The sequence below is a fragment of the Scyliorhinus canicula genome, chromosome 6 (assembly GCF_902713615.1).
Source record: "Scyliorhinus canicula chromosome 6, sScyCan1.1, whole genome shotgun sequence".
Lineage (NCBI taxonomy): Eukaryota > Metazoa > Chordata > Chondrichthyes > Carcharhiniformes > Scyliorhinidae > Scyliorhinus > Scyliorhinus canicula.
In genome coordinates this window covers 102,901,022-102,920,952 of record NC_052151.1, presented here as the reverse complement: position 1 = coordinate 102,920,952, position 19,931 = coordinate 102,901,022, and the positions used below count along the sequence as shown (strand labels likewise).

General features: G+C 41.9%; 1 protein-coding gene across 4 annotated transcripts in view; it reads left to right on the top strand.

The window, feature by feature from the left end:
* The window catches only part of echdc1 (enoyl CoA hydratase domain containing 1), a 45,790-nt gene extending 26,112 nt beyond the window's left edge, over window positions 1-19,678 (top strand). For 3 of the 4 annotated variants that reach the window (XM_038799775.1, XM_038799773.1, XM_038799774.1), the window contains exons 4-6: window positions 6,032-6,084; window positions 8,858-8,938; window positions 18,841-19,678. In XM_038799775.1, the coding sequence (XP_038655703.1) occupies window positions 6,032-6,084; window positions 8,858-8,938; window positions 18,841-19,246 (540 nt within the window). In that variant the 3' untranslated portion in view covers window positions 19,247-19,678. Of the gene's footprint in view, window positions 1-6,031; window positions 6,085-8,852; window positions 8,939-18,840 lie in introns of all 4 variants that reach the window. The other variant, XM_038799776.1, reaches the window with a different exon arrangement.
* Window positions 19,679-19,931: the final 253 nt, after the last annotated feature.

Genomic DNA, 19,931 nt, shown 5'->3' with positions numbered 1-19,931 from the left:
AAGGATTTGGGATTTTCCTTAACTCTGTTTGCTAAAGATATTTCATGACCCCTTTTAGCCCTCTTTATTCCTCGTTTCAGATTGGTCCTACATTCCCGATATTCTTCCAAAGCTTCGTCTGTCTTCAGTCGCCTAGACCTTATGTATGCTTCCTTTTTACTCTTAGCTAGTCTCACAATTTCACCGGTCATCCATGGTTCCCTAATCTTGCCATTTCTATCCCTCATTTTCACAGGGACATGTCTGTCCTGCACGCTAATCAACCTCTCTTTAAAAGCCTCCCACATATCAAATGTGGATTTACCTTCAAACAGCTGCTCCCAATCCACATTCCCCAGCTCCTGCCGAATTTTGGTATAGTTGGCCTTCCCCCAATTTAGCACTCTTCCTTTAGGAGCACTCTCGTCTTTGTCCATGAGTATTTTAAAACTTACGGAATTGTGATCGCTATTCCCAAAGTAATCCCCGACTGAAGCTTCAACCACCTGGCCGGGATCATTCCCCAACACCAGGTCCAGTATGGCCCCTTCCCGAGTTGGACTATTGACATACTGCTCTAGAAAACCCTCCTGGATGCTCTTTACAAATTCTGCTCCATCTCGACCTCTGACACTAAGTGTATCCCAGTCAATGTTGGGAAAATTAAAATCTGCTATCACCACCACCCTGTTGCTCCTACATCTTTCCATAATTTGTTCACATATTTGTACCTCTATCTCACGCTCGCTGTTGGGAGGTCTGTAGTACAGTCCCAACATTGTTACCGCACGCTTCCTATTTCTGAGCTCTGCCCATATCGCCTCACTGCTCGAGTCCTCCATAGTGCCCTCCTTCAGCACAGCTGTGATATCCTCTCTGACCAGTAATGCAACTCCTCCACCCCTTTTACCTCCCTCTCTATCCCGCCTGAAGCATCGATATCCTGGGATATTTAGTTGCCAATCATGCCCTTCCCTCAACCAAGCCTCAGTAATAGCAATAACATCATACTCCCAGGTACTAATCCAAGCCCTAAGTTCATCTGCCTTACCTACTACACATCTTGCATTAAAACAAATGCATCTCAGACCACCAGTCCCTTTGCGTTCATCATCTGCTCCCTGCCTACTCTTCCCCTTAGTCACGCTGACTTCATGATCGAGTTCCTTACAGGCTTCAGTTACTACCTCCTTACCTCCTTACTGTCCACTAACCTCCTCATTTGGTTCCCATACCTCTGCCACGTTAATTTAAACCCTCCCCAACAGCGTTAGCAAAAGCACCCCCAAGGACATTGGTTCCAGCTCGGCCCAGGTGTAGACCGTCCAATTTGTAGTAATCCCACCTCCCCAGACCCGGTCCCAATGTCCCAAAAATCTGAATCGCTCCCTCCTGCACCATCTCTCAAGCCACGCATTCATCCTGCCTATTCTTTCATTTCTACTCTGACTACTACGTGGCACTGGTAGCAATCCTGAGATTACTACCTCTGAGGTCCGACTTTTTAAACTTGGCTCCTAACTTCCTAAATTCTGCTTGTAAGACCTCATCCCGTTTTTTACCTATATCATTGGTGCCTGTATGCACCACTTCAACTGGCTGTTCACCCTCCCCCTTCAGAATGTTCTGCAGCCGATCTGAGACATCCCTGACCCGTGCACCTGGGAGGCAACATACCATTCGGGAGACTCGTTTTCGACCACAGAACCGCCTATCTACTCCACTTACAATTGAATCACCTATGACTATCGCCCTTCCATTCGTTTTTCCGCCCTTGTGTACAGCAGAGCCAGCCACGGTGCCATGAACCTGGTTACTGCTGCCTTCCCCTGGTGAGTCATCTCCCCCAACAGTATCCAAAACGGTATACCTGTTTTGGAGGGAGATGACCGCAGGGGACACCTGCACTGCCTTCCTGTTTTTTTCTCTGCCTTTTGGTCACCCATTCCCTTTCTCCTTCAGCAATCCTAATCTGCGGTATGACCAATTCGCTAAACGTGCAATCCAAGACCTTCTCAGCATCGCGGCTGCTCCAAAGTGAGTCCATCCGCAACTCCAGAGCCGTCATGCGGTCTAACAAGAGCTGCAGCTAGACACACTTCCCGCACGTGAAGGAGCCAAGGACATTGGGCACGTCCCTGAGCTCCCCCATTGAGCAAGAGGAGCAAGAGGTCTGAGATTTCCTGCCATTTTTAGGGGCAGCACGGTAGCACAAGTGAATAGCACTGTGACTTCACAGCGCCAGGGTTCCAGGTACGATTCTCCGCTTTGTCACTGTCTGTGCGGAGTCTGCATGTTCTCCCGTGTCTGCGTGCGTTTCCTCCAGGTGCTCCGGTTTCCTCCCAGAGTCCAAAAGATGTGCAGGTTAGGTGGATTGGCCATGATAAATTGCCCTTAGTGACCAAAAAGGTTAGGAGGGATTATTGGGTTACAGGGATAGGGGGGGGGAAGTGAGTGCTTAAGTGGGTCGGTGCAGACTCGATAGATGGAATGGCCTCCTTCTGCACTGTATATTCTATGTTCTATGTTAATCTTAAACTTAACTTAGTCCAACTATAATATCAAATAATAGATAAATGAAAAAGGAAAAAAACAGAAAAGTTGTTACCAATTACACGATTAAAAAAAAATAGAAATAGAAAAACCTTACCTTATCAACACACCTCAGGGAAAAGAAAAACTACTTACCAGTCACCAGTCAATCACTTACCTGCTGGCTGTGATGTCACGGTTCAATTTCTTTCTACTTCTACCTGCCCTCGAGTCTCCCTCTTGATCTTTACTCGGCTGGGATCCTTACAGTGATTGTTTTTTTTTGTTTCGAGGAGGACGTAGGGAGGGAAACACTGAAGAAGTGTTTGGGGTTTCACTGTCACATGACAACAGCTCCTCCACAAACCACCTTCTGGATACAGTGACCGCAATGCTCTGATGCAAATTTTCCCCGCAACAGCCAATCAGTGGCTCCACTCTGCTGCCCTCTGCTGGATCTTAGTAAGAGCTTAGTTAGCACAATTAGAGCACATAGGATTGGTGGTAATATACTGGCATGGATTGCAAACTGGTTAATGGACAGAAAAACTGAGAGTAGAAATAAATGGTTAATGTTCAGGTTGGCAGGCTGTGACTATTGGGGCACTGCAAGGATCCGTGCTTGAGCCCTAGATATTCAAAATCTATATCAATGATTTGGATGTGGGGATTAAATGTAATATTTCCAAGTTTGCAGATGACATGAATCTAGGTGGAAGTGTGATTTGTGAGAAGTATTCAAAGCTGCTTCAAGGGGATTTGGAGAGGCTAAGCATATGGACAAATATTTGGTAGATGGAATACAATGTGGAGAAATGTGAGGCTATCCTCTTCAGTAGGGAAAACAGAAAGAGAGACTGGGAATACATGTGCTCCAAAACCTGACACACCCCTAGCCAAGCTGTTCCAGTACAACTCCTGTACACTGGCACCTACCCGGCAATGTGGGAAATTGGCTAGGTGTATCCTGTACACCAGAAATAGGAAAATCCAACCCAACTTTCAGTGTACACTCCCATCATCAGCAAAGTGATGGAAGGAATTATCGATAATTCTATAAAGCGGTACTTACTCAGCAATAACCTGCTCACAGATGCTCAGTTTGGGTTCCACCAGGGTCACTCAGTTCTTGACCTCATTACAGCCTTGGTTCAAACGTGAACAAAAGAGTTGAATGCCAAAGGCGAGGTGAGAATGACCGGCCTTGACATCAGGGCAGCATTTGACCGAGTATGGCATCAAGGCACCCTAGCTAAACTGGAGTCAATGGGAATTGGGGGGAAACTCTCCGCTGGTTGGAGTCGTATCTGGCACAAAGGAAGATGGTTTTGGTGGTTTGAAGTTAACCATTTCAGCTCCAGGAATTCCCCAGGGTAGTGTCCTAGGCCCAACCATCTTCAGCCGCTTCATCAATGACCTCCCTTCCATCATAAGATCAGAAGTGGGGATGTTTGTGGATAACTTCATAATGTAACGTCATTCATGATTGCTCAGACAATCAAGACTGTCCAAATGCAGCAAGATCTAGACAATATCCAGGCTTGGGCTGACAAGTGGCAAGTTATCTTCGTGCCGCACAAGTGCCAGGCCATGACCATCTCCTACAAAAGAGGATATAGCCACCGTCCCTTGACATTCAATAGCATTACCATCATTAAATCCCCCACAATCAACATCCTGGTTACCATTGATCAGAAACTGAACCGGAGTACCCATATTAACACTGTGGCTACCAGGGCAGGTCAAAGGCTAGGAATCCTACGAAGAGTAACTCTTCTCCTGACTCCCAAAAGCCTGTCCACTTTCTACAAATCACAAGTCAGGAGTGTAATGGAATACTCTCCGCTTGCCCGGATAAGTGCTGCTCCAGCAACACTAGAGAAGCCCAACACCATCCAGGACAAAACAGCCAGCTTGATTGCTACCCCTTCCACAAACATTCAAACCCTCCATCTAGAAGGACAAGAGCAGCAGATACCACCACCTTGAGGTTCCCCTTCAAATCACTCACCGCCCTGATTTGGAAATATATTGCTGTTCCTTCACTGTCTCTGGGGCAAAATCCTGGAATTTCCTCCCTAACAACACAGTGGGTGTACCTACACCTTGGGGATTGCAACGGTTCAAGAAGGCAACTCACCACCACCTTCTGAAGGGCTCCTAGGGATGGGCAATAAATGCTGGCCTATCCAACGACGCCCGCATCCCGTAAATTAATTTTAAAAAGAAACAAGAAGTGTTAAACTTCAGAGAGACTTGGGTGTCCTTATTCATGAGTCACTGAAAGCTAACATGCAGGAACAGCAATTAAGGAGGCACATTTTTTATTGGCTTTTATTACAAGAGGATTTGAGTATAGGAGTAAAATGTCTTGTTGCAATTATATAGTGCCTTGGTGAGACTGCATCTGCTGTATTGTGTGCACATTTGGTCTCCTTACCTCAGGAAAGCTATACTTACCCCAGAGAGGTAGTGCAACAAAGATTCACTAAATTAATTCCTGGGATGGAGGGATTGCCCTATGAGGAAAAATTATATAGACTGAGCCCTTATTCTGTGGAGTTTATAAGAATGAAAGGTAATCTCATTTAAACATATAAATGTCTCTCAGGGTTCGACAAGATAGATGCAGGATGGATGTTTCCCCTGGCTGGGGGTTTAGAACCGGGGGACAAAGTCTCAGAATAAATGGCAGATCATTCACTCAGAGGGCAATGGAGGCCCAGTCACTGACCATGTTCAAGACTGAGATTGATAGATCTCCTATATATTAAGAACATCAAGGGACATGACGATAATGCAGGAAAATGCTGTTGCAGTAGAAATGAAAAATGAAAATCGCTTATTGTCACGAGTAGGCTTCAATGAAGTTACTGTGAAAAGCCCCTAGTCGCCACATTCCGGCGCCTGTCCGGGGAGGCTGGTACAGGAAGATCAGCTGTGAACTCATTGAATGACGGAGTGGACTTGCAGGCTGGAGGTGTCCTCCCGCTCCAGTTTCGTACATTCTTCTGTTCTCCTATTGCGAATGGACTTGAAATTTAGTACAGTTACTACTGCCAGCTGCATTCTTTTAGGATAATCATTCCTGATGTGCTTATTTTCAATAAATAGATTTGCTTTAAATGGGCTAGAATGTTGGTTTTGTTTTCACTTTAGCAACTAATGAACCTGGCCTTTGGTGCCCTGTCAGTCCCATAGTTTTTGATGTGGCAGTGTAGGAGACCCAAAAGGGTTCGGGCAGAAAGACTCTCATTCGATTCAAACCGATTTTCATCACATTGGGCAGTGCATTGTTCAAATCTATATTTAGATTGGAACAATAATCGTATTTGCATATTACCTTTGTTTCTTTAGTTCTCTCAACTTGAGCACAAAGGTAAAATTAATATGAAACCGGAGACAATGGGAATTTTAAACAATGTGATTAAATTGATATCAATAGAATGAGCAAGAATCTTGCTGTCCAAAGGTAGGATGATAACAATCAGAAATTAAAGCTTCTGCATTTTCCTTCTAGGATGGATTGAGGATTTGCATGTTTATGCAGAATACCCTGACGAGGCTTCTGAGGTACTAATATATGATTAAAAAGTAAATCGGTATTGCCATTGATAGAGATCTGAACAACTGACAATGAAATGCTGGAAACAAGCAACAGATAAGTCAGAATTTCTAAGAGTAAAGGAGTAAATTAATATTTCAGGCATGCAATCCTTCATCCGGACTGATCAGTGCTGATTGAGGGCTATATCTTTTGAAACATTAAATTATCAGTCTTTCCAGACTGCTCTGTTTTCGGGTTTTAAAGTAACATATGGCTCAGATCTTCTGTTCTCTGGTGGGTCATACTCAGTAGGTATCCCGGTAGATGTTCTGAGGGCCTCCTCAAGGAACACACAGGAATTCCCCAGGAGATTTCAATTTCCATTGGGCAGCTCCCTGTGTGGAACCCTTCGAAACTGATTTAAAGTCGGAGCCTTCAGTTAGTTCTGACTCACTCAGTAGAACAATTATCCAGGGAAGAAAATAAGGATTAGAACCAGTTCTAACTCCTGGGTAATTGTTATTGACCCACCAACTAGTACCCATCCCCGAGCACCCCTCTCCAACCTATCCTACCCACTTTCCTTACACACTTGCCTTCTCTCATGTCAAAGTGGTTGCAACACTTCAATTCACGGGAATACGGCAGCTAATGCTGTACGAAGGGTGTGTGGCTTCACGTCCCTTGATGGTCCTACACCACACTGAAGGACTACAGGAGCAGCTACGCTCCATGTTTCTCAGCTGGCCTATGTCAAGAGTGAGAAATACAGACTAACTTAGGAAATAGGAGCATAGAAGATTCAGCCCATGATGTTCTTCAACAATTGTAGATTGCATACAGATTAGAACTAAACGTTAAGTAATTCTGAATTTTAGGGATTGTGATTAATCGGTCCATTTCTGGATTTCATGTGAAATTAGCTTTATTTTTACAATTGTAACTCTGGAATATCTTTTCTAAATTGGAAAGCTAATAGTCTGCTCAGTTTGATGGCATTTTCTAAGTATATATTTTGAAACAAGTGTGTTTGAATGGGGATCCTGACTCTGTCCCCTTACCTCCACTTTCAGGTGACATAGAGAAAGTAGATGCAGTTAAATTGTTTTCCTTGGGGTTGATTTGGAATCTTGTGTTTCCCTTTCCAGCGGTATTTAAATAGAGGCGGAGGCGTAGTGGTATTGTCACTGGACTGGTAAATCAGAGACCCAGAGTAATGCTTTGGGGACCCAGGTCCAAATCCCATCACTGCAGATGGTGAAATATGAATTCAATTTAAAAAAAAAATCTGGAATAAAAAAAGTCTAATGATGACCATGAAACCATTGTTAATTGTTGCAAAAACCCAACTGGTTCACTAATGTCCTTTAGGGAAGGAAAACTGCCAGCCTTACCTGGTCTGGCCTACATGTGACTCCAGACCCACAGCAATGTGGTTGACTCTTAACTGCCCTCTCAGGGGTAATTAAGGATGGGCAGTAAATGCTGGCACAGCCTGCGATGCCCATGAATCTTTTTAAATATATAATGTATTAGAATATACATTGGTGCTCAAAGCTTTTTATAAACACAAACCAATCTTCATCAACCTTCAGATTAACTATGTAAATCATGTGGGTACAGAAATAAATTATATCACAGATGTTGTTCAGCATTCTCAAAATGTTTTGTAACAAACTGTTTAGTCAACTTCCGCCATCTAGTGACAATTAGATGCTATTATTCAAGATTTGTGAAGTTTTATTTTCTTTGGGCGCGATTCTCCCAAAAGCTTTCAAAGTTAATTTGTGGTGGGTTTTTCAGGGAGTTCCCTGCCGGCTCGCGAGTTCCACACCGCTATTCAATGACACACAGTCACTGATTTGGGCCCTGGGGTGTATCTCACCGTAGAATTTTTTTGAGCACTGCAGAGTTGGACTCCAAGATCGGGCCGCTATTTTGAAAGGATGCCCCGATCTTTAAGTGAGCTTGTGGGTCCCACACACCACTCACCCATGGCCAATGTCACCCCCACACACACGGACACTACCCCAGACCCCCCCCCCAAGTGCTGACAACCCACCATGGGGTCCCTGAGCGGCCCCCAAGCACCCTTGCAGCACCACCTCCTTTCTAGAACACCCACCCATCACCGATCCAACCTCCCATGGCCCCGAATACCCTGTCCTGCACTCCGTGCATGTACGCCGTAAGTAGGTTTATGACCTACTTCCGCGAGCGTCATTCGGTCCCGCCCATTCAGGGCAGGGTTCCAACTCGGACCTCTTGCGGGACTGCGGTGACTCCCTGGAGGGAAACGCCCTCTGTCTTTGTTTTCTGATGTTTTCTAATTTTCTGCCGTTGGTTACAGCCAAAATCAAAATCCTTTGGTTTCTGAATTTCTACACCACCGTCTTGGTATTCCACCAAACTTATATGCCTATATCTCCAACATTGTTGACCACCAGAATTTATTAAGTGTGTTTTCAAAATTTTTCAGAACACCATTCGAGATTTGGTTTGCAACCTGTAATTTTTTTTGAAGAGTTGTTTAGTAATTGATTGTACTGTGGATAAGAAGGCAGGGCCTAGGATCTTAAACCAAAGCACGTTTGTGTAATTTCAAACTTTAACAATTAATTTGAACAAATTTTATCTTTTTTGGATCACACTGTATTTCACATGTACTGTTAAAAACACAATGCAATACATTTGCTTTTAATTCTTTGAATAGTGATTTATATGTTGATCTGTGATCAATTGATTTTGGACATTAAATGCATTAGAAGTTTATTCACCTTTCTGAAATTCCTAGTGCAGGCTACCTCTGGTCAGTGTAGCCTTAGTCCAGGGAAAGGCACTGGGAGGAGGAGCAGAAGTTACTACCGCCTGCGATTTCAGGTAAGCAGCAAAGTTTGATACTAATTAATGCCATAGATAAGGTAAAAAACACCCGATTAATTTAGTTTTAGCTTAGACAAAATGAAGCAGCAATTGATTTAGATATCATAATGCCACAATAATTTCCAAAACTTATAAACATAAAAGCACTTCAATCTTGGTTTCCAGTACGTACTTTAAAATTTTGTGCAGTAAAATCAAATTTTAACGTTGATTTTGTTTTCTACTTACTGAAATCCTTTTAGATTCTATTCCTTTGAAGCAGAGGGTAGGATGAAAAGTAATACCATTCTATTTAATGATATGAAAAATATATTCTATTTTCTTAATTATAATAACCTTGCTGTTTTTGTATTTAAGCCAGCAGTGAGCAGTGTTACGTTCTCACTTGCTGATGTTTATAGTCCAGAGAGCAATCATTGTAGGAAAAATGGCACATTCTCCCCATGTTTGCGTGGGTTTCGCCCCCACAACCCAAAGATGCGCAGGCTAGATGGATTGGCCACACTAAATTGCCCCTTAATTGGAAAAAATGAATTGGGTACTCGAAATTTATTTAAAAAAAAAAAAGAAAAATAAATTGTAGGAAAAGTGAGAAATATTAATTGAGACTTGTTTCAATGGTGTGGAAACTAGATATTTAGGAGTGATTTTATTAGTGCTTGGTACTGGGACCTGATGGAACGTACTGGTTTCCCCCTCTAAAATTTAAAACTTAAATACCAAAGAAAATCTCTGTAAAGAGTGGTGTTTTCCCTTTTTTACATCAGGCACTGATTATCAATTGCGATCTTTGTTGATACATGCTGTATAATTAAAAGAACTGCTGAAAGATCGGATGATTTTGTGATTGTGGTGGTTGTTGGCATCTCAATCCTTCTTTCATTCATACATAAGTTGTAAAATGTGGGATAAAGAATAGGTGGGAAGGAGTAGAAATGCAGCAGTGTGGATGAGAGGTTTAAATGCAAATAAACAAAGGGGTGATGCTTGCATGCTTTTGTGTGTCCATGGAACTGCACAATTGTTCATACCTTGAATACTGGTCAATGACAGTAGCATTTTATATTGCATCTTTAGTGCAAAAATGTTTGTTTCATGGAAGGTTAGTCAGACAAAAATTAACACTGAGCCAAAGGAGGAGATATTAGAAGGGTGACTAAAGGCTTGATCAAAAAGTTTAGTTTTAGGGAGGGTCTTAAAGGTGGAGGGAAGTTCCATGGATTGGGATTCAAGGTGGCTCAACCACCAAGGGTGGGTCAAATGGAGTGGGCAATGCATGCATTGGCATATTGCCTTTAACCCTCTGGGAATTCTGCAATATACCCTCAGTTTATTTTATTTATTTTTTTAAAGAGTGTACGGGAGCCCCTCAAACATCTTTGCACAGCCACACGCATGGCAACTCAGAGAAGCCAACTTGTGCACAGCTGTGTGAGAACTTTTAGAGCGCTATGCGGCTGTGCAGCTGAAGAGGAAATATTGGTTGTAGGCCGGAGGAAGTTACAGGAATTTGGAGGCAGGGCATCATGAAGAGATTTGAACATGGATGAAAAGTTTTAAATTGGAGGCATTGATGGATCAGGACGCAATATTGGTCACTGAGCACAGAGCTGATTGTGAGCAGACATTGGTGCAGGATAGGTGATGGGCACAAAAGCTTTGGGTGAGCTGAACTAGGGTGGAAGACGCCCAGCAGATCATTAGAACAGTTGAATCTGGAGGTGATGGGTTTTAACAAAAGGTGGCCTGTAACATGTGTGGAGCTTTTGGGTCACAGGGCACAGAGGGTGAGTGAGAGTTTTCAATGTCCACCACTAACAGAGCTATGGAAGCACCACCACTGTCCAAGCTGTTCGAGCCTTGAAGGACATAGCTGCCAGACTAAGCTTGCAGCAGGTAGTAAGAACAACACAAGGGAAAAAACCTTGTCCTCACCAATCTATTTTCCCAGCTGCATTTGGCCGTGACAGTATTGCTGGGAGTGACCAGAGCATAGTCCTTGTGGACCACTAAGAGCAGCCTCCTGCCCTGTGATATAACTACCATGCTAAATGGAATCGAATCAGAGCAGATCCAACAGCTCAAAAATAGGCACCCATGACATGATCTAAGCCATCAGAAGCAGCATTGTATTCCAGCACAATCTGTAACCGCATATTTTTCACTCTACCATTATCATCAGGCGTGTAGGAGGACATGACAGGATTAGCACCAGGTACACCTAAAAATGAGCTGCCAACCTGGTGAAGCTGCAATATAGGACTTGCTTGCATGCTAATGGCGGATGCAGCATGTAACAGACAGAGTTAAGTAATCTCATATTCTGTGGATCAGATCAAAACCCTGCAGTCCTGCCACATCTAGTCGTAAGTGACGGTGGGTAATTAAACAAGTTGGAGGAGGAGGTGCCACAACACCTTTTTGGGCAGCATGGTAGCCTTGTGGATAGCACAATTACTTCACAGCTCCAGGGTCCCAGGTTCGATTCCGGCTTGGGTCACTGTCTGTGTCGAGTCTGCACATCCTCCCCGTGTGTGCATGGGTTTCCTCCGGGTGCTCCGGTTTCCTCCCACAGTCCAAAGATGTGCAGGTTAGGTGGATTGGCCATGATAAATTACCCTTAGTGTCCAAAATTGCCCTTCGTGTTGGGTGGGGTTACTGGGTTATGGGGATAAGGTGGAGGTGTTGACCTTGGGTAGGTGCTCTTTCCAAGAGCCGGTGCAGACTCGATGGGCCGAATGGCCTCTTTCTGCACTGTAAATTTTATGATATCCACGATAACATCTCCATCCTCAAAGATGGCAGATATCAGCCATGAATGCAAAGGACAAGGATTACACTTTTACAGCCATCTTCAGACACAGGTGCCAAGTGGATGATTCATCCCAGTCTCCTCCTGAGGTCCCCACATTGCAGATGCCAGATTTCAGCGAATTTGATTCGCTCCATGTGCTATCAAGAAACTACTGAGGACACTGAATACTGCAAAGGCTATGGGCTGGGACAAAATCCTAACTCTAGGCTGGTGCTCCAGACCTAGCTGTGCCTTTAATCAAGCTGTTCCGGTACATCTGCAAACTGCAATTCACCTGAGAAAGAGGAAAACCCCAGAAATGTTCCGTTCACAAAAAGCAGGACAACCAAATTGCTCTCCCATCCCATCAGCCAAATGATGGAAGACGTTGTCGACAATGCTGTAGAGCAACACTTGCTCCCACAGCTCAGTTTGAATTCACCTGGCCCACGTAGCTATGGACCTTATTGCAGTCTTGGTCCAACAATAATAAAAGAGTTGAATTCCAGAGTGACTGCCTTCGACATCAATTCATTGAGTGTGGCATTAAGGATAAAATTGAAGTTAATGGGAATGGAGGGGAAAATTCTCCATTGGCTGACATCATAGCTATCAGCAGTTCTCCCAAGACTTCTCCGACAGCACCTTTCAAACCTTCTACCACCTAGAAGAATAAAGACAGGAGGCTCATGGTAATAGTTCTCCTCTAAGCCGCATTCCATTCGTCTTGGAAATATATTGCAGTTCCTTCACGGTCGGTGGGTTAAAATCCTGGAACTCCCTTCCTAACAACATTGCGTACACACTACATCACATGGACTGTAGAGGCAGTAAGGCAGCAGCTCACTGCCACCTCCCTTGGTCAGTTAGGACTATGCAATTAATGCTGGCCTTGCCAGTGATGCCCATATCCCATCAATGAGATTATCCATGTTGTGGCGTCAGATGTTTAGTTGAGGATTGAATTGGATGCTAAGATTGCTATAACTGGAAGATAAAAGCAAATGACTGCAGATGTTGGAATCTGAAACAAAAACAGAGAATACTGGACAATCTCAGGTCTGACATCATCTATGGAGAGAAAAGAGAGCAAACATTTTGAGTCTGGATGACTCTTTGTCAAGGCCCAGCTTTGTCAGACCTGCTGAGGTTGCTCAGTATTATCTGAGATGGGTAAGTGAGGGTATAGATTTTGTAACAACGGCATCCAAAGAGGATGACTGATTCTAGTCTTCACAATGTTTCAATACATTTGCAGCGTCTCCCTTTGTCTGGATGCAAGTAAAGCAGGCTGACAAATAGGTAGCGGAGAAGTTGAAAAGGGTCTGATGAAGAGGTAGAGCCAGGCGTTATCAGTAAATAGTGGAATCTCTGTCTTCTCTGTCTTCTCTTTCTGCACAATGTCTTTGGGTGACATAAGAATGAGGATTGGAGTGGTGAGATTGGGTATAAATCTTTAGGGGAATTCCTGAGGTAGTGGGGCAAGAAGATGAGCCATGACTGAAGATGCTCTGACTGTGATTAGATTTGAAAGAATTGAACCAATTGAGAGTGGTCTCACTCAGCTGGATAATGGAGGAGAGCTGTTGGAGAAGAATGGTGAGGCCAACCGTGTCAAAGGCTGCAGGTTGTTTGGGAGAGTTAGAGTACCAAGGTCACAGTTACAGAGAACTTATTAATTTGAATAAGACCATTTTACTGTGGAGCTGAGGCAGAAAACAGCTTGGAAAGAAGCATAAGTTTCTGGAAAGATGGGCATGCACTTACTTGGGATGTTACAACATGTTTAAGAACTTGAGAGAAAGACGAACTTGGAGATGGGTTGAGTATGGGATTTTTTGAGGAGGGGTGAGAAGATCAAGATAATTTGTGCAGCTGCACGGTTCTTGATTATCATCACTGCGCCATTATAAGCAAGGGGAGGAAAACACTTGAATTATTTTTCCAGATCACTTTTCTTTCCTAGTGGATCTCTTGATTAGTAGAATGGGAAGGGATGTTTAAAGCTGAACATCTTAGTCTTGCTTCCACCTTCATTTTATGCTACTATGTTAGGAAAATATTAGCTGAAGACAGAAATGAGTATATTTTGAACAAGCTTAAAATGGGGAAGAGAGGGATAGGAGTATGTCATTCATCCCTTTGAGCTTATTCAATCATTCAACTAAATCACGACTAATCTGTACCTTAACTCCCCTTTACCTGTGCTGGATTCCCATCCCTCAATACGATTACCTAATGAAATCGTGTTGATCTCAGTCATGAAAATATAATTTGTCCGAGCAGCCTGTAACATTTTGTGGGAGAGAATATCAAATTTCCACCACCCTTTTATGTGGAAAAATGCTTCCTAATTTGACTCTTAAATGACATTGGTCTAATTTTAAGATTGTCCCTTCTCGTCCTGGATTCCTCACCAGAGCAAATGGCTCCTCTGCCTTGATCATATCGAATTCTTTTATAATTTTAATCGGTGCAATTGGATCATCCCTTAACCGTCGAAACTCTGTATTTAAAACAAAATTCTATATTCTGCAAACATTACTATTATATACAAGTGAGCACCAATTTAAACATAACAGCTGGTAGGTAATAGGTTATTCAAGGTTTCCATTGTCCATCCCTTCAATAGATGTCATTGCTGTGGAGTACTGGTGGAATGAATTACTTTCTGCTCATTTTAAATAGTGTTTGCAATGCTACATCTATTATAGATTACTTTCTCTGTAGGCAACTATTCAGATTAAAAGCATTAGTAATACTGTAGATTTGTTCCATGTTCTATTTACGAGTTGACAGATTTTCAGAATAAAAAAAATGACACTTCTCTTTCAGGGAGGTAATCAAGTTGGGAAGCTGGCAGAAAGTCCAGGCAAAAGGTTGAATGAGGCACAATTCCCCTTCTGTGGCAAAGAACAGCGTCACAATAAGGTCACCTGCCTGATGACAACTAAAGTACAATGTTTTCAGAATGAGGAAAATTTCAACTATTTTCCTCAACTAATGAGCAGTGAACTAGTCACAGTCCCTTTCGGATGCTTCAGTGTTCCGTTATTACATTTTTCAGGAATTTTTTAAAATAATTTTGACGAAATTGAGGTGAAGATAAGGGGAGAATTGAGTGGAAATTTAGCTTTACCTAAAAAAATGCTCAGTAAAAATTCGTTATTTAAACACTTTTTTTTCTAGTTTATATAGGTTATGCAGATAGTTTTGTGTTTTTTGATGGAGAGGAGATGAGAGAAAATGTCTAAGACCTGACTGGGTGACAAGTTCCCTTGTTTTGTAAATTTAACTGTAACAACAGTCAGTGAAAAGGCTCACCAAAAGGATGTAATATTGTTCATTCAAAACAGTGAGTAGTTTATTGTATCGAAGTCTTGTTCATAGGAAGCAAGTTAATGTAACAATGATGAGTTTGCACATATTTGTACGAGTGATCAAGTAAATTTAGTAATGAATAGCAAAATGAAGTTTTGATTAAAGTAGATGTACCTGGAAAATACTTAGTTCAGTATTGAATCGTGTATCGGAACTTAATGGGATTCAACAAAATTACTTTGTTCAGGAATGATCTTAACTGTTAATCATATTTGCTCATCTAACAACATGCTCTCTCAGGAACACAGTGCAAATTCAAGATATGGTATGATCAGTTGTTCATCCAGCATATGCACAGTTTGGGAAGGTTGGGCAGTTTTCAGGTGTATTTCAAAAGGTATATTTTTTAAACTAGCTTTTAAACTCATTTGTATAGTAGCCATCTTATCAGCCACGTACCCTGAACAATTTGACTTCAAAAGCATTTTCAATTATTTCTGGTTAATTAGACAACTTCCTTCCATAAACTTTAGCTAAATTAATATATTTTCCCAATGTTTGCTGAGATAGAAGTAAACAGCATTGTACATGTGACATATCTTTTACTGACACCTTGAATATGGTGTCCAAATTCAATCTGTAGCTTGCAAATATGTTGCATCAACCTAGTGACCTCATTTAAGTCGAGATATATTCAGAAAGCTAGCACTATGAAGTCACAGGATGGGTGAAAGTTTTTGACCAGAAGAATAAATTAAACTCATTTTTTTTCCCAATTAACCCTCGAGTGAAAACAATTCATATCAAAAAATAGTCAGTTTGTTGGTTTCTCTTATTCTTTCTGGTGGGTGGGGCAGGTTTATAATACCATGTTAATGTTGCTGCCTGTGACTCTTATGATTAACTCTTTCACAGCATAAATGTGAAGTATTATTGCAAATACATGCTTCACTTTTTGAAGCTTTTTCAAATAAAACTTTTTTCCCATTTCCCACAGCTGCCTCCTTTTACTAACTTGCTTAACATTACCTATCCTTACGCCCTTGCGTGCGTTCTTGGAAGATGCTTTCAAGAAGTAGTGATTCCTGTTCTTTGCACAATGCTATATTTTCCCCTCCATTTTTAACTCTCAGGCCTAAATTCTTCCAAGGTTTCTATGTATTTTACTGATGTCTGGAAAGGCTCAAGATACAAGAAAAAAACCTAATCATTCAATGGGTCACTCATTCATTCTCCCCCTTATACTTCCCTCTCCCACACAATGTCTTTCTTTGACTTTGTCTTATTCCAGCTGAACTGTGAATAGTCAGAGTTCTACAGCACAGAAAGAGGCTCTTTGGCCCATCGTGTCTGTGCTGGCCAGCAAACACCTATTCTAATCCCATTTTCCAGCACTTTGTCTGTAGCCTTGTGTGCTGTAGCGTTTCGTGATCTTCTCAATGCTTCTTAAACGTTGAGGGTTCCTGCCACTACCATCCTATCAGGTAGTGAGTTCCAGATTCCCACCACCCTAGAAATTAAAATGTTTTTCCTCAAATTCCCTCTAAATCTTTGCTCCCCCTCAACTAAAGGGAAAAGAGTTTTCCTATCTATGTCTATATTGTGTGCACTCAATCAGATCCCACTTCAGCCTTCTCTGCTCTAAGGAGAACAATCCCAACCGTACCAACCTCCCTTGATAGCCGAGAACTCTTCAGCCCAGACAACATCCTGGTGAATCTCCTCTGCATCCTTTCTAGCACAATCACATCCTTCCTATAGTATGATGACCAGAAATGTACATAGTACTCTAGCTGTGACCTAACAAGCAATTTATACAGCTCCATAATAATCTCCCAGTTCTTTTATTCTGTGCCTCAGCTAATAAAAGTAGCCCATTTGTCTACTTAACCACCTTATTGATATATCCTGTTTCCTTCCGGGACCTAGGGATATGTACGCCAAAATCCTTCTGGTCTTTTGCACTTTCCAAGACCCTACCATTCATTGTGTATTCCCTTGCCTGGTTTGTGCTGCCAAAATGCATCACCTCACACTTTTCAGTGGTAAATTGAACTTTATCTTGTTCAGCCCATCTGACTAGTCCATCTATATTAGCCTGTAATTTAAGGTTTTCCTCCCCTCTATTTACCATTCCACCGATTTTGGTATCATCTGCGAACTTACTGATCATACCTCCCAATTCCTTTCTAGATCAATATGCCAACCCCTCTCTCACTTATTACTGTTAAAATTGAGATTCATTATGAATTTCAGAATTCTAACTCATTGGTTTGAATTATCGCAAAACTGTATAACCTTTTACCAGTTTTCCCTTCGTCTTCGTTTTTAAGGCTTTTGGAATTCTGGTTCCCAAGTGCAATGGTATTGCTCCCTGCTCTACCTTGTTTAGTTAAAAAAAAATTAAACCTTGATGTGAAGTGCTCTATGGAGCTTCGTATAATAGAACTTTTTTCCCCCCATAACCACCAAAAGCTGCATGTTCGTTAAAGAAAAAAATTACACCAGAAAGTATGGATTCATAATTATTGTGCAGAAGATTGCCTCGAATCTACTGCAATTGCATTACAGAAAAGTATTCTAGCCATCTGTGAATGTAGTTCAGCAACGTTGAAACTTTCATGTGTCGAGTTGAGCCATACTATAAGAAATGGCTACTTTAATCCAATTTCCCTGTCTTGCTCGGCCATGGTTGGTAAAGTGATTATTCACTTTTTTTCTCCTTTGGAGTTATTGCACGATTGTGGAGACAATTTGGAATTGATGGGATTCCTAGTGACCCTCTGTGCTAATCTCAAATATAGTATCAGCTATTCAAGTGAAAACCCTATAATTAGAGCTTTTTAATAGCTTATATTAACAAATGTACCAGAAAAAGAGTACACAAAATTGTCAAAGATATTACCCTCTGGCACGTGGCTATCCCCAGAGGGAAAAACTATGTTCATCACATGGACCCCAGTTCAAAATCTTTGGACTAGAGGCAGCTTTCTTTTTCCTGCCCTATGCTGTGGGTTTTTTTTTTTAAATGGCTGAGGAAATTGCCATTTTGCAGTTGTGGTATGCTGGTTTTGATCAGAATAATCCCCCCTTCCCTGAAAGAAAATAATCTTCAATAAGCATGAGCAGCCCTGGATTCTGGGAGAAATGAACCAAAATACATGCAAGATCAGAATTGGCACTATTCTGTAATACCGTTTGAATGTTTGCGGTATAAACCAAAGTGCAAATTGACCATCAATCACTGGCATGATGTAGAATGGCCAGGATGCCACATTTAATGCAGGATCAAATTTCTGCTACTCAGTGGAAAGGCACACCAGGAAACCAGTGCTGCCTATCCATCTTTGTGGGGCTGAAAATCAAATACAAAAATAAGCCCTCGGTGTTAATGCATCATCAGAATAAAGTTCCTGCTGTGTGAATAGCTTTGTTTAATGATGGTTTCAGCATTGCGGAAGAACCTCGGAACCGATTTTCAATGAACCTACTGACAATACATGTGTTCAGGTTATTTCAGATTGGAAAAGATTTTCTTCACTAGACATTCTCCCTGTGACTGCGTGGGTCTCACCCCACAACCCAAAGATGTGCAGGGTAGGTGAATTGGCCACGCTAAATCACCCCTTAATTGGGGATTCTAAATTTATTTTAAAAAAGGAAAAGATTTGCCCCACCTGCATCACTGGGAATGTGGTTCTAAACTTTAATATTCTCCTGTAACACATCAGTTGTGTGTACTGTACTACCATATTGACACATGTTTGCTTGTATTTTAAAACAGGCTCATGACTTCAGGAAGTGAGATTCGCTTTGTTCATAAACACATGGGATTGACACCAGGCTGGGGTGGAGCAACCAGACTGATTAAATTGATTGGATATAGGAATGCTCTTAAACTGTTGAGTAACGCTCAGCCTGTGGATCCTGCAACAGGGCTGAAGATTGGTCTGGCCGATGAACTGTTAACATCGACTGATGGGGATAGTTGCCTGGAAGAGGCAGAAAATTGGCTGAATCAATACACTAACGGATCTTCACAAGTTATTAGAGCCATTAAGAATGTTGTGGTTTCAGGGAGAGAACTGTCACAAGACGAGTCATTAAAGAATGAAAAAAGCATATTTGGTACTCTCTGGGGCTCTCCTGCCAACCTGAAAGCCTTGGCTCAAAAGATCAAACGTAACTAGTGCAACTGAGTCAAACGATTACCAACCCAATAAGCAAAATAGAATTTGAGTGAAGAGAACATTATCACAGTAACTTCATTGCAGTATTAATGTAAGCCTACTTGTGATACTAATAAAGATTAGCAGCATTTGTATCGTCATGATCTCAATGATCAAAGTCAACAATTTCCCTCCCACAACAAATGGTATTTTAATTTGAAGAAAGTTTCTCTAGTATATGCGAGTCAAAAAAATAGCTTAAGCTATGCTTTCAGTTCAAAAGGCTGTAGTGTGCTCAAGAGCTGTCCTTGGGATGCAAGGGACATGGCACAAAATGTAAGTTGTTTAGTTAAATCACTCAATCTAAATTCTACAATAAATGTAAGATCTAATGTATAATGTGGCCTTAATTACTAATTTCTCGTGTAACTCAGAATAAACCAGTAATGGTAACATTGGAAGTCTGCTTTATTTACTATAACTTGCACCTGAAGCTGGAAGACAACCTACCAACAGAAATGAAAAAAGACAAAATATATACTTACAGTAAACTAAATTAGTGATAGGATGCAGAGCTGCAACTGATGACTTGCCTTGAAGGACAAGGGCAACAGTGGAGGCAGAGCACCATCACAGACTGCAGTGGCTCAAGAAGATCACTATCATTTTACTAAGAGAAATTAACGCTGAACAATAAACTTTGCCG